Genomic DNA, 15168 nt, shown 5'->3' on the forward strand with positions numbered 1-15168 from the left:
CTGTAGGGTTTGCTAGAGTGTTTGCTGTTGTAATGGTTAAGTTGGCATTGAGCAGAGCTTCTTGTGAGCTGACAGAGGGGCATTGTGTCTCAGTCAGTGGTGGGTGTCAGTGTTTGCCAGATGGCATTAGCTTGCACAGAATGTTACCGACCAACTCACTGGTTGCGCTGGAGGGGGACCAGCGATTTATTCAGTGGGTTGACTGAGTGCTTCTTCGTGGACGTCAGTATCTCTTCCACTTCCAGAGGGCTTTTTTGGCTCCCTCCCTCACTCCTTTCCTCCTTCTCTCTCTCTCCTTTCCTCTCTCCATCCATCCATCCATCCATCCATCCATCCATCCATCCATCCATCCATCCATCCATCCATCCATCCATCCATCCATCCATCCATCCATCCCTCTTTCTTTGCAATTCAATTCAAAGGGCTTTATTGGCATGGGAAACATATATTTACATTGCCAAAGCAAGTGAAATAGATAATAAACAAAAGTGAAATACACAATAAAAAATTAACAGTAAAGTAAACATTACACTCGCAAAAGTTTCAAAGGAATAGAGACCTTTCAAATGGCATTATGGCTATGTACAGTGTTCTAACTATGTACAGTGTTACATCACTCTCTCGCTCTCTCGCTCTCTCTCTCTCTCTCTCTCTCTCTCTCTCTCTCTCTCTCTCTCTCTCTCTCTCTCTCTCTCTCTCTCTCTCTCTCTCTCTCTCTCTCTCTCTCTCTCTCTCTCTCTCTCTCCCTCTCCCTCTCCCTCTCCCTCTCCCACCCTCCTGTTGCTACTCTTCACCTGATTATCAACCCCTCTTGTCTTCCCCTCCAACACTCCATACTCTCTCTCTCTTTCTTCCTCTATCCCCCCTCTACTCTCCTCCTCTTCCTCATTTTCTTTCTTTCTTTCTTTCTTCCTCCCTCTTTCACTTTGTCCCTTTATTTCCTTTATTTGGTCAGAGGGGTGTTGAGACGTGAAGTGGGACGTTTGCTTAGCCTCGGGATTAAGCCTCTGCAGGAGATGAAATGCAATGGACACTAAACTGTATTGCGTAAGGCTGTGTGTGTGTGCATGTTTGTTTGTGCACGTGTGCGTGTGTGTGTGTTTGTGTGTGTGTGGTTAAATATGGACACATCTCAGTGGAGTGCAGCTGATTGCTATGTGCCTCTCACTGCACCAAAGGGCTTTAGGCCTTGTTCACATGCAGTTAGTGCCCACTGACGATCTACTGAAAGAGATCCAAGCCTATTGCAGGGGGTGAATGATATGATTAAGGTCGGCTATAATTGTAAAGTAAACAGAGGTACAGTAATTTAGTCAATACTTTATTATTATGTTCCACGACTGGATTTGGAATATATGGTATGATTAAGGCAGCTTGGATTATTATGATATGGTTCTGGTGTGGGAAGTTACTAAACACTTAAATGTTAGGCCGCACTAATAAACGTAGAAAAAATATGAAGCATTTCCAAAGTTAAGCTAAGAAAGCCATAATATGTCACAGAGCATTACCTCGCATGAAATGCCAGCCATAGAGTATAATGCTCCTTGATAAGGGAATCTGCTTTGCAAACTAGATAATGCAATCCTGTGTAGTCTAATTTAATAGATGCTTTCAAATGAGATTGTATTCATCTCTCAATTTACAGCACATTAGTCTGTGTCAGTGTATGTGTCTGTTTGTGAGAAGGAAAGAGAAGGAAAGAGGGAAAAGGAGGAAGGTAATATGCAGTGGTGTGTGCAGAATTATACTGGGAAAGAAAGAGAGGGAAATAGAGATGGATAGAGAATTAGGAAAGCAATGCATCAGAGCCGTTTGCTCGTTTGTGTACTAACAATGCAGTAACAGTAAAAAGAAACTCTCAGTAGCTTTATCCAGTTAGCAAAGAATCCCATCTGCCTCATCATACCCAAAGAGGCTTGCTGTATCCCTGCAGCCAGGGGCGGACTTAGTGATTTGGAGGCCCAAGGCAGAGGCTAGTCTGAGCCCCTCCTCTTACATTTTTTAAATGTTTCTTACAGTAAAGACATTCAATTTAACTGTAAAAATGTATTCCCTTTTAATGTGCCATGAACACAACCAGTCATGATGTTTTCATCTGATTGTCAAACAAATCACTTCAAAAAGTAGGTTACCTTTGCACGTTCATCCAATTTAATTCCAGCATCCGAACAGTGCACTGTGCACCCGCCACCTTTCCTTCAATTTGGAAGTGCCTGAAACTCTCTCACCAGAGAAAGCATCCAAGCAAGTGAAAACCCCTGTCTCTCTGCCATACTCTCATGCCATACTCTTGGCTAGATAGCATCAGATACATGGGCTACATATACTGTACATGTCCTCGGCCGCGACGACGATGTTCAGTATTATCAGCAGCACCTGTCTTTTTACTCAAGAAATGTGTTGTCTTAGGTGATCTTTCTTTCTTTCTTTTTCTTTTCTCTGCCCCGCTCTGAAAGTGCCTCATTGCTGCAGCTTCATTTAAATGAAAGTCACGCTTGAGGTCATATCACGTGAAACAATGCATGGGAACTCTGTCGGGGTGGAATAGTCCATTATTATGAACCAGTCCGTGAGTGATTAATTACACTGTTTCTACTATTATGAGGAAAAATTATATTCATATTTTAATGAAATATATACAGTGGGAAAAAAAGTATTTAGTCAGCCACCAATTGTGCAAGTTCTCCCACTTAAAAAGATGAGAGAGGCCTGTAATTTTCATCATAGGTACACGTCAACTATGACAGACAAAATGAGATATTTTTTCTCCAGAAAATCACATTGTAGGAATTTTTATGAATTTATTTGCAAATTATGGTGGAAAATAAGTATTTGGTCAATAACAAAAGTTTCACAATACTTTGTTATATACCCTTTGTTGGCAATGACACAGGTCAAACGTTTTCTGTAAGTCTTCACAAGGTTTTCACACACTGTTGCTGGTATTTTGGCCCATTCCTCCATGCAGATCTCCTCTAGAGCAGTGATGTTTTGGGGCTGTCGCTGGGCAACACGGACTTTCAACTCCCTCCAAAGATTTTCTATGGGGTTGAGATCTGGAGACTGGCTAGGCCACTCCAGGACCTTGAAATGCTTCTTACGAAGCCACTCCTTCGTTGCCCGGGCGGTGTGTTTGGGATCATTGTCATGCTGAAAGACCCAGCCACGTTTCATCTTCAATCCCCTTGCTGATGGAAGGAGGTTTTCACTCAAAATCTCACGATACATGGCCCCATTCATTCTTTCCTTTACACGGATCAGTCGCCCTGGTCCCTTTGCAGAAAAACAGCCCCAAAGCATAATGTTTCCACCCCCATGCTTCACAGTAGGTATGGTGTTCTTTGGATGCAACTCAGCCAGCATTCTTTGTCCTCCAAACACGACGAGTTGAGTTTTTACCAAAAAGTTATATTTTGGTTTCATCTGACCATATGACATTCTCCCAATCCTCTTCTGGATCATCCAAATGCACTCTAGCAAACTTCAGATGGGCCTGGACATGTACTGGCTTAAGCAGTGGGACACGTCTGGCACTGCAGGATTTGAGTCCCTGGCGGCGTAGTGTGTTACTGATGGTAGGCTTTGTTACTTTGGTCCCAGCTCTCTGCAGGTCATTCACTAGGTCCCCCCGTGTGGTTCTGGGATTTTTGCTCACCGTTCTTGTGATCATTTTGACCCCACGGGGGTGAGATCTTGCGTGGAGCCCCCAGATCGAGGGAGATTATCAGTGGTCTTGTATGTCTTCCATTTCCTAATAATTGCTCCCACAGTTGATTTCTTCAAACCAAGCTGCTTACCTATTGCAGATTCAGTCTTCCCAGCCTGGTGCAGGTCTACAATTTTGTTTCTGGTGTCCTTTGACAGCTCTTTGGTCTTGGCCATAGTGGAGTTTGGAGTGTGACTGTTTGAGGTTGTGGACAGGTGTCTTTTATACTGATAACAAGTTCAAACAGGTGCCATTAATACAGGTAACGAGTGGAGGACAGAGGAGCCTCTTAAAGAAGAAGTTACAGGTCTGTGAGAGCCAGAAATCTTGCTTGTTTGTAGGTGACCAAATACTTATTTTCCACCATAATTTGCAAATAAATTCATTAATAATCCTACAATGTGATTTTCTGGAAAAAAAATTCTCAATGGATTTTTTTTTCTCAATTTGTCTGTCATAGTTGACGTGTACCTATGATGAAAATTACAGGCCTCTCTCATCTTTTTAAGTGGGAGAACTTGCACAATTGGTGGCTGACTAAATACTTTTTTCCCCCACTGTAGTGCCTTCAGAAAGTATTCACACCCCTTGCCTTTTACCACATTTTGTTGTGTTTCAGCCTGAATTTAAAATGGATTAAGTTGTGATTTTTTGGGGTCACTGGCATACACACAATACCCCATAATGTCAAAGTGGAATTATGTTTTAGATATTTTTACAAATTAATGAAAAATGAAAAGCTGAAATGTCTTAATTCGATAAGTATTCAACCCCTTTGTTATGGCAAGCCTAAATACGTTCCGGCAACTGAGTTAGGAAAGACGCCTGTGTCTTTGTAGTGACTAGGTGAATTGATACACCATCCAAAGTGTAATTAATAACTTCACCATGCTCAAAGGGAATTTCAATGTTCTTTTGTTTTTTTTACCCTTCTACCAATAGGTGCCCTTCTTTGTGAGTTATTGGAAAACCTCCCTGGTCTTTGTGGTTGAATCTGTGTTTGAAATTCTCTGCTTGACTGAGGGATCTTACAGATAGTTGTATGTGTGGGGTACAGATATGATGTAGTAATTAAAAAATCATGTTAAACACTATTATTGCATAGAGTGAGTCCATGCAACTTATTATGTGACTTGTTAAGCACATTTTTACTCCTAAACTTATTTAGACTTGCCATAGCAAAGGGGTTGAGTACTTATTGACTCAAGACATTTCAGCTTTTCATTTTTCAAATATTTGTAAAAATGTCAAACAACATAATTCCATTTTGACAATATGGGGTATTGTGTGTAGGCCAGTGACATTTTTTTTTTCAATAAAACATTTATTCAGGCTGTAACACAACAAAATGTGGAAAAAGTCAAGGGGTGTGAATACTTTCTGAAGGCACTGTATGGCCTGAGGCAATTGCCTCTTCTGCCTATTGGTAAATCCAAAACTCAGAGGGTGACTTCCAGAGAGTGGCGAGGGGACTGTTCACTATTGTGAATCCCAAATCACCGCCTAGCCCCTACCAACTCGCTTGAAGGGTTCTCTGTTGTCATGTGTTGCTGACAAAACTCAGAGGGTGACTTCCAGAGAGTGGCGAGGGGATCAATAAACTCATTAACTTCGGGACACTCGTGACTTGAATGATGCAATTCATGTTCCACTTTTAAATAATAAAATGAGCATGAAATTCAAATTAACACATCCCCCCTGTCGTTTTACAAAATATAAACCTCAGTTACAGTTCAACATTTAATTTGGGAAGTATTTCATCTTTTACATGTGTCAAGTCTCAACATCAGACATAAACAAATGCACGTGTCATATAATTAGGCACACCTATCCATTATTTTGTGTGAAATTGTGCAAACACAAAAATCATGCGGTGCCTTATGGCATAAGGGATTCCACTTAGCTATGAAGCCGGCAGCATTGCAGGCTCAGTCAAAGTGCCATCGCAATTGCAATATTTGGTAAAAAATAAGGCCTCGATTTTTTGCCCATACCGTGCAGCCCTACGTGGCAGTGTGTAAATTGAAATCACTTATAATTTTGTGTTGCCACCCTAGGGTCATGCGCAACTCATAAAGCAAATTTAGAACTTATTACAAAACATACAATACCATCAAATACCATAATACCGTCACAAATGTGAAAAATATTGTGATATGATATTTTGGCCATATAGCCCAGCCCTATACTGAGCTATATTCTATGCTAAAAACAACATAATTCCACTTTGACAATATGGGGTATTGTGTGTAGGCCAGTGATCAAAATAATGTCAATTTCATAAATCTTTTATTCAGGCTGTAATAACAAAATGTGGAAAAAGTCAAGGGGTGTGAATACTTTCTGAAGGCACTGTAAGGCCTGGGGCAATTGCCTCTTCTGCCTATTGGTAAATCCGCCACTGCCTGCAGCCTACAAACCAACGGACAACACACACACACACACACACGCGCGCGGACACACACACACACACACACACACACACACACACACACACACACACACACACTCTATTGTCCCATATTACTGGCAACATGCCCAATCCTGCTGAAAGTCTGCTATTGTTGCGTAACCCCAGACAGACAGGCAGGCAGGTTGCGTCACAGCCATCTCCTGAATCCAACCTGACACATTCTGGTCTCGCCTGGCAGGTCTAGGACTCCTAGAGCGCGGCCCTCTGGGGGCTTTACACCTGTTGATGATGTGCTGTCTGTGTGTGTGTATGTGTGTGTGTGTGTGTGTGTGTGTCACAACACCGCCTGCCTCCCTGTCCTCTCACACAGAGAATAACCAGCATTATCCAGCCAGGGAGTAATTGACCCTCTGCTCAGGGTGGCTTTTATCACTGCGATCCACACGCCACCTCATCAAGCAGGCTCTTTCTGCACCGCCGGCAGTCTCTACAAGAGCCTTGATGTCAACAACTGTTCCTCGCACACACACATACACACCTCTAGCCTTGACCCCCTCTGAGTTGCTTTGCAGGCCTTTACACACACAACATGATTACATTCCAATCACAAGCACTACGCTCGTGGCGCCTGGCTGCTTCAGAAAGCCTAGGCTACATTACAATACAATACAATGTTTATTGGTCCATTATACACTGAATAAAACTGAAATGTGTTTTGGCAGGTTTTTTGGGGCTGTCACAGCAGTACCCAGCCCCACCACACATTAGTATAATAGGGAGAGGGCAGAGATGTTCCCTGGAAGGTGATGAGATGAGATCTGGCTGGGTGAGATGATGGAGGATTACATGGGGAGGTCAAATACAGTATGTCCACCTGGCCTGGTGATGCGGTCTTCGGGGCGGCATGCAGACTGGGAGACAGCGCTGTCTGAGAGGCTCGGTCCAGGGCTTAAATGTCCCATGAGCCCTGGGGCTGGGGCGTTGGGAGAGGATATTACTCAACACTGGGCTAATAACATCTGCTCACAGAAATGGCCCTAATAGGATGATTTGTTTATTGGGGTCAGGGCTGGAGGGAATATGGCTGGTCTGGGATATAGAGTCAGGTCCAAAATTATTGGAAAAAATTACAAAGATGAGAAAAAAGACTGTAGGCCTATAAAATAAATGATACAAATACTGAGCTAGGGCTGGGCAGTATACTGTATTTGACTATATACCGGTATTGATACACGGACCAGTTTGGGTTTTTACTTAACCTTCTATAACGGTATTTCAATGTTTGGTTCGTTAAATGTGATCCGCCACTCTGTTTTTGTAGTTTACTCTGCTACTTGAGTCGTCTCGCTCGCTCTCTCTCACTAAGCCCCGCCCCTTGTCACTCAAGGAGCGCAGTTGTTGTTGCTCGACCACGAGATCATTTGCCGACTGTTCACTATTGTGAATCCCAAATCACCGCCTCGCCCCTACCAACTCGCTTGGAGGGTTCTCTGTTGTCATGTGTTGCTGACAAAACTCAGAGGGTGACTTCCAGAGAGTGGCGAGGGGATCAATAAACTCATTAACTTTGGGACACTCGTGACTTGAATGATGCAATTCATGTTCCACTTTTAAATAATAAAATGAGCATGAAATTCAAATTAACACATTCCCCCTGTCGTTTTACAAAATATAAACCTCAGTTACAGTTCAACATTTAATTTGGGAGGTATTTCATATTTTACATGTGTCAAGTCTCAACATCAGACATAAACAAATGCACGTGTCATATAATTAGGCACACCTATCCATTATTTTGTGTGAAATTGTGCAAACACAAAAATCATGCGGTGCCTTATGGCATAAGGGATTCCACTTAGCTATGAAGCCGGCAGCATTGCAGGCTCAGTCAAAGTGCCATTGCAATTGCAATATTTGGTAAAAAATAAGGCCTCGATTCTTTTGCCCATACCGTGCAGCCCTACGCGGCATTGTGTAAATTGAAATCACTTATAATTTTGTGTTGCCACCCTAGGGTCATGCGCAACTCATAAAGAAAATGTAGAACTTATTACAAAACATACAATACCATCAAATACCGTCAACATTTTGAAAGATATTGTGATATGATATTTTGGCCATATAGCTTGATGTAGTCATTACCTGCTAGGAATATGGGACCAAATACTAAACTTTTGACTACATTTAATACACTATAGGTGAATCTGTCCAAATACTTATGACTTCTTCAAATGGGGGGACTAGATACATAAAGTGCATTCATTTCTAAATGGTAAAACAGATGCGAACTACTTAGGGGAGTATGCTGTCTGTCTAACTCCCAACAGGGCATGGCTCTGCTTTGATCCCTATGAGAATTATCTAGGGAAGAATAATCCATGATGCTATTCTGAGTCCTTCTGCTTGATTTCACTGCCAGTCAGTCAATGGAACAGAACATGGATCATCTCATTGGCTGTCACGGTTCGTTAATCTCAATCTAAACACATTATCAAAGAGACAATGCTCACTTCCACTTTGGCGCCGCTTTCTAAGTGTCATTTAACAATCTGACCTAGCACGCGATGCTCATCTCTATCCCTTGTTGGAACGATCTAACATCACAGGTCTGAGATACTGTTAAATCAGGAAGCTTAGGCTATACCTGTTATCTTGGAATGCATGTTTTATTATTTCTCTGTCTCTCCTCGCCCCCACCTCTCTCTTTCTCTCATTTTTCTAATCTGTACTCTCTCTCTCATTTTGTTTTACTCCACTCTCTCCTATCATATTGTATTGTGTTGTTTAACTTGTAATAATTTTTCCTACTCTCTCTCTCTCTCTCTCTCTCTCTCTCTCTCTCTCTCTCTCTCTCTCTCTCTCTCTCTCTCTCTCTCTCTCTCTCTCTCTCTCTCTCTCTCTCTCTCTCTCTCTCTCTCTCTCTCTCTCTCTCTCTCTCTCTCTCTCTCTCACTCTCTTCCAGTATCCTGTTTGCTGACATTGTGGGGTTTACAAGCCTGGCGTCTCAGTGCACAGCCCAGGAGCTGGTCAAACTTCTCAATGAGCTCTTTGGGAAGTTTGATGAGCTGGCCACAGTAAGTCTATTATCTTTCCTGTTCTCACTTTGAGCCTCTACTGGTGACACTTACTGTAGTTCTACTTTTCCTATTCTAAAGGCTGGCTCATAGACATGCTAGCATGGGCAATCGGTTGTTTAGTTGTTATACTGTAGCATATTTGATCTTCATCAACATAGTACCCTGGTGCCTGTTGTTGAAGTACGAATACCAAGTAATCTACTTTGGTAATTTGTGCTTTGATACATTCATCTCAGTTATTGATGGTGCATCAGTGAGAAATATGTTATATGTTTATTTGTTACAGACAATTCGAGCCCCTTTGACCTACAATTGCCCAATGTTTTTAGTTTGTCTTTGACCAGAGGACTGTCCTTTTGCTGCATGGTCTGTATAGGCTTTGGTCTGGTTTTGACCCATAGCGATATGGATCGTGTGTATCTTCATTTAAGGATGTAAGATATGGTCGACTGGTTCTCACAGCTATCATTACAGCTTTGCGTGATGTCATCAGAAACATCAGGGCCACATATGATGTCTAATATGATTACACACGCTCCCATCTGAGGAAGAGATGACGGGACTCTTAATCCATTCCAGATGTCTCGTCTGTGATCGTCTGAATGAACTGAATGAAGGGGAGGGGTAAGCGGACTAGTATGAGTTATATCTGTCCCAATCTTTCCATCCAGTGTCAATAGAAACAGATTTGCATGCTCCTTCTGTCAATATATAGTATTTCATTCTTAGCAACTCTCTTGCTATGTTGGTGCCGTGAAAGTCCATGCCGCTTTTATCTTGCTTTGGACAAAAAAAGCTTTTAGTACTTTAGTACTGTTTTGGCCAGTTTTGATGTTGCAATTATCATTGTTATCACAAGAGAAAATGCAAATAATGAATATATTAAAACATTATAATGTATATTCACCTCTCTCAACAGGCATGATTACTGTAGCAGCCTCACCCCTCCCCTTCTATAGGGAATCCCAGACCTTGATATTAGGCTGAAACATATATTTGTTGTGTTAGAGTTAGAGGTGTCAGACCCCTCCCACCCCTAGCACTCCAACCCCAACCCCAACCACATACACCCAGCAGATCATCCTCCCACCTCTCTTAACTACATGTAATCTGGCCCCAATTATATGCACTGTGCACATGTGCCTGTGCAATCCCTTAATCCACAGGATTACACCCAACCCTTTTCTGCTTTCATAGAACATTTTCTTGGCCATATCGACCCGGCTATTTTCAATCTGTTTGTTTACATGCATTAAAACCAGAACCAGACAAGACGACTGTAGTTTGTCTAAAGGAGAAGAAGGACAGTCATGGTGGTACAGTGTCGTTTTCAGATTGAATTTCTAGAAGCCGTAACTTTGTGATTATTCCCTATTTTATATATTACCATGCCTTCAATGCTCTTGGCTTACAGTACTGTATGTCTTACCAGTTATTCATGTAGGCCATGGTCAGCCTGCAGGCACAGATACAGTCCTACAACCTAATGCCTCACAAATCAGAGTACATGAGAGAGATTATATACAGTATATAGTAGATGCTGACATGCAAGAACCACATTTCAAATCAAGCTTTAAGCTCTCTCCCATAAGCTTTTGTGTATTGTGCCGCAACTGTCACATTTTCACACTCCTATCTCCCCAGTGGCAGTGTCCCCACAGATCACAGTGACAGCTGTCCCCAGACTTTAACTCCCTCACAAGAGGTTCCACCCTGTGTCCTGACCCATAGTCCCAGTCACTGTGATAAGTGGCAGTGCAAGTGACTCATTCTGCCTGGCCACAGCAGGCTACACACACTCACACGCACAAGTACACACACACACAAGTTGAGACACACACACACACACTGTCTCTCCCTGTCCCAGACGAGGAGCGGGCGATGCCACATGTCCACCGGACAGAGTCTCAGCTCGTCAGTCCTGCCCTTCCCCACACCATCCCCATGCCACCTGTCCAACTGTTGGACTTGTTGTCTCTCCACAGGGGAAGTGGGCCAAGAACACAGCGCTCTCTCCAAATGTCCTCCCTCAAACTGACTCCTCCTCTCTTCTCCTCTCTTTCTCTCCCACTCATATCTGTCTTTCTTTATTTCCTCTCCTCTCCCCCACTGCTCACACTTCTTTATTTCCCACCACCCCCCATCTCTCTCTCTCTCTCTCTCTCTCTCTCTCTCTAAGACATGCACAATGCAAATGAGCAATGACTTGGTATCACATTTGACTTTAGGCGTGTAAAAAATGTGGCCTGCACTGTGCTTGATCCCACTTCCCTTTCAGTCTGTCTCTTTGTAACCTCTGCTGACTGTTTCATGCTGGCTTCTCTTACAGCCTCTGTATCACTCCTCTCCCTGCGCCTTAGGGTGTATTGATGTTGCTCTGTGATTGTGTCAAAATAAAAGGGACAAAAAGAACATTACTGTTGATTTGGTTAACCCCTTCTATCTTAAACTATGGGGTATCCCTTGGTGACCTGACCAAATTTACATAGTAGTGTGAGTTATACAGTGCTATGAAAAAGTATTTGCCCCCTTTCTAATTTTCTCTACTTTTGCATATTTGTGATACTGAATGTTATCAGATCTTCAACCAAAACCTAATATTAGATAAAGGGAACATAAGTGGACAAATAACACAACAATTACATATTTATTTCATAAACAAAGTTATGGAACACCCAATTCCCCTGTGTGAAAAAGTAATTGCCCCCTTACACTGAATAACTGGTTGTGCCACCTTTAGCTGCAATGACTCCAACCAAATGCTTCCTGTAGTTGTTGATCAGTCTCTCACGTCGCTGTGGAGGAATTTTGGCCCACTCTTCCATGCAAAACTGCTTTAACTCAGTGACGTGTGGGTTTTCAAGCATGAACTGCTCGTTTCAAGTCCTGCCACAACATCTCAATTGGGATTAGGTCTGGACTTTGACTAGGCCATTCCAAAACTTCCAATTTGTTGCTTTTTAGCAATTTTCATGTAGACTTGATAGTGTGTTTTGGATCATTGTCTTGCTGCATGAACCAGCTGTGCTTCAGCTTCAGCTCACAGACGGATGGTCTGACATTCTCCTGTAGAATTCTCTGATACAGAGCAGAATTCATGGTTCCTTCTATTAAGGCAAGTCGTCCAGGTCCTGAGGCAGCAAAGCATCCCCAAACCATCACACCACCACCACCATGCTTGACCTTTGGTATGATGTTCTTACTGTGGAATGCAGAGTTTGGTTTTCGCCAGGCATTACTGGAACCATGTCGTCCAAAGCAGTTCTGCATGGAAGAGTGGGCCAAAATTCCTCCACAGCGACATGAGAGACTGATCAACAACTACAGGAAGCATTTGGTTGGAGTCAGGGTGGCAGGTAGCTTAGTGGTTAAGAGCGTTGTGCCAGTACCGAAAGGTCGCTGGCACTTAACCCTAATTGCTCCTGTAAGTCGCTCTGGATAAGAGTGTCTGCTAAATGACTAAAATGTAAAAAAATGAGTCATTGCAGCTAAAGGTGGCACAACCAGTTATTGAGTGTAAGGGGGCAATTACTTTTTCACACAGGGGAATTGGGTGTTGCATAACTTTGTTTATGAAATAAATATGTAATTGTTGTGTTATTTGTTCACTTATGTTCCCTTGATCTAATATTAGGTTTTGGTTGAAGATCTGATAACATTCAGTATCACAAATATGCAAAAGTAGAGAAAATTAGAAAGGGGGCAAATACTTTTTCATAGCACTGTAGATCTGCCATTCTCATTGAAAGCAAGTCTAAGAAGTGATAGAGCTATTCTATGTGCACTATTTCTATGCTTCCCACTCTTAAGTTTTGTTTTTGAATCTTTTATGTTCGGTTTTGTACACCAGCTTCAAACAGCTGAAAATACAATATGTTTGGTTATAAAAAATATATTTCACAGCGGTTTAGATGGTACAATGATTCTCTACACTATACCTGCTTGTTTTTGTCACATAAACTGAAATTAGGCAAACTATTACAATTTTAGCAAGACAATTAGCATGTGACGAAGAAACACATTCCACTCATTCCTCCATCCCTCTCCTGCTCTAGAATTGTTTAAACACTGTTTCTCTCTGTCTTTCTCTGTCTCAACAGTCTCTGTGCAGAGAAAGATACTCAGGGCTGATTTATACAGCGTTATTATGCGATAACTTTTAATGACTCTGGGTGTGTGTTTGCATGAGTGTGTGTGTGTGCTTGCGTGTGTGTTTGTGTTTGCGTGTGTGCATGTGTGTGTTTTTTCAGTTTCTATGGTAGAGTTTACACAGAGCTTTTTATCCCCCTCTCTCTCTTCTCTCTCTTTCTCTCTTCCAATCTCCTCTCAACGCCTCTTTGCATCTCAGCTCTTAGACCAGCTCCTTGTTTCTGGTCTGTTTAATTGACACACAGCAGCTTGCTTCCCTGAACTGTATATTTCATGCCCCTGCAGTTCCTATGCCTCTGTTCCCTCCACTCATTTGTGGGCTTCCATTTGTAGTCGGACTCTTTGATATTTCTTCTTATGTCCTTTTGATTATTTCAAGAAGTCAGAGCTCCTTTTTGGCTCCCACACACACATGCACGCACACACACACACACACACGCACATCATCATCATTGTGTAAATGAGTGTCAGAGAAGCCAATGGACACAGCTGAGCACAGCAATCCCATCTCCCATAGCATCCTTTGGGAAGGGACTGACATATGTTGTAGTTGATACCATAGTCCCTGTGCCCAAGAACGCCAAGGTAACCTGTCTAAATGACTATTGCCCCGTAGCACTCAAATCTGTAGCCATGAAATGAAAGACTGGTCATGGCTCACATCAGCACCATCTTCCCAGACACCCTGGACCCACTCCAATTCACATACCACCCCAACAGATCCACAGATGACGCAATCTCTATTGCACTCCACACTGCCCTTTCCCACCTCGACAAAAGGAACACCTACGTAAGAAAGCTGTTCATTGACTACAGCTCAGCGTTCAACACAATAGTGCCCTCCAAGCTCATCACTAAGCTAAGGATCCTGGGATTAAACACCTCCCTCTGCAACTGGATCCTGCACTTCCTGACGGGCCATCCCATGTGGTGAGGGTAGGCAACAACACATCCGCCACGCTGACCCTCAACACGGGGGCCCCTCAGAGGTGCGTGCTTAGTCCCCTCTTGTAATCCCTATTGTGGCCACGCACGCGTCGTGGCCGCGCACGACTATTACGACTATCTACCTAAATTATCTCGTAGCCCTGCACATCGACTCAGTACTGGTACCCCGTGTAAATAGCCAAGTTATTGTTACTCATTGTGTATTTATTCCTTGTGTTATTATTTTTCATGTTTTCTTTTTTTTGTTGCTCTGAATTGCTGGGAAGGGCCTGTAAGTAAGCATTTCAATTTTAGTCTATATCCATTGTTTACAAAGCATGTGACAAATACAATTTGATTTGATTTGATACAATGACACAGATCAACATAACACAATATTGATGTGCTAGGGCCATGGCCAGGCCGTCTTGTCTGGATGACATTCTCTACTACACACTGTCACCTTGAAGACGGACGGAACACACAGCGTTTAGGCAGTGGTGTAAAGTACTTAAGTAAAAGTACTTTAAAGTACTACTTGAGTAGCTTTTTGGCGGTATCTGTATTTTACTTTACTATTCATATTTTTAACAACTTTTACTTTTACTTCACTACATTCCTAAAGAAAATAATGTACCTATCTGATCTGGCGGACTCACTAAACACAAATGCATAATTTGTAAATGATGTCTGAGTGTTGGAGTGTGCTCCTGGCTATCCGTAAATTAAAAAAACAAGAAAATGGTGCCGTCTGGTTTGCTTACTATAATCTCTCTCTCTCTCTCTCTCTCTCTCTCTCTCTCTCTCTCTCTCAATTTCTCTCTCTCTCTCTCTCAATTTCTCTCTCTCTCTCTCTCAATTTCTCTCTCTCTCTCTCTCTCTTTATCTCTCTC

At 42.5% G+C, this 15168-nt stretch overlaps 1 protein-coding gene across 1 annotated transcript in view; it reads left to right on the plus strand.

The window, feature by feature from the left end:
• The window catches only part of LOC121581006 (adenylate cyclase type 1), a 79905-nt gene that overhangs the window by 11637 nt on the left and 53100 nt on the right, over positions 1–15168 (plus strand). The window contains exon 4 of the mRNA XM_045224802.1: positions 9085–9196. Within this exon, the coding sequence (XP_045080737.1) occupies positions 9085–9196 (112 nt within the window). The remainder of the gene's footprint in view (positions 1–9084; positions 9197–15168) is intronic.

The sequence above is a fragment of the Coregonus clupeaformis genome, chromosome 14 (genome assembly GCF_020615455.1).
Source record: "Coregonus clupeaformis isolate EN_2021a chromosome 14, ASM2061545v1, whole genome shotgun sequence".
Lineage (NCBI taxonomy): Eukaryota > Metazoa > Chordata > Actinopteri > Salmoniformes > Salmonidae > Coregonus > Coregonus clupeaformis.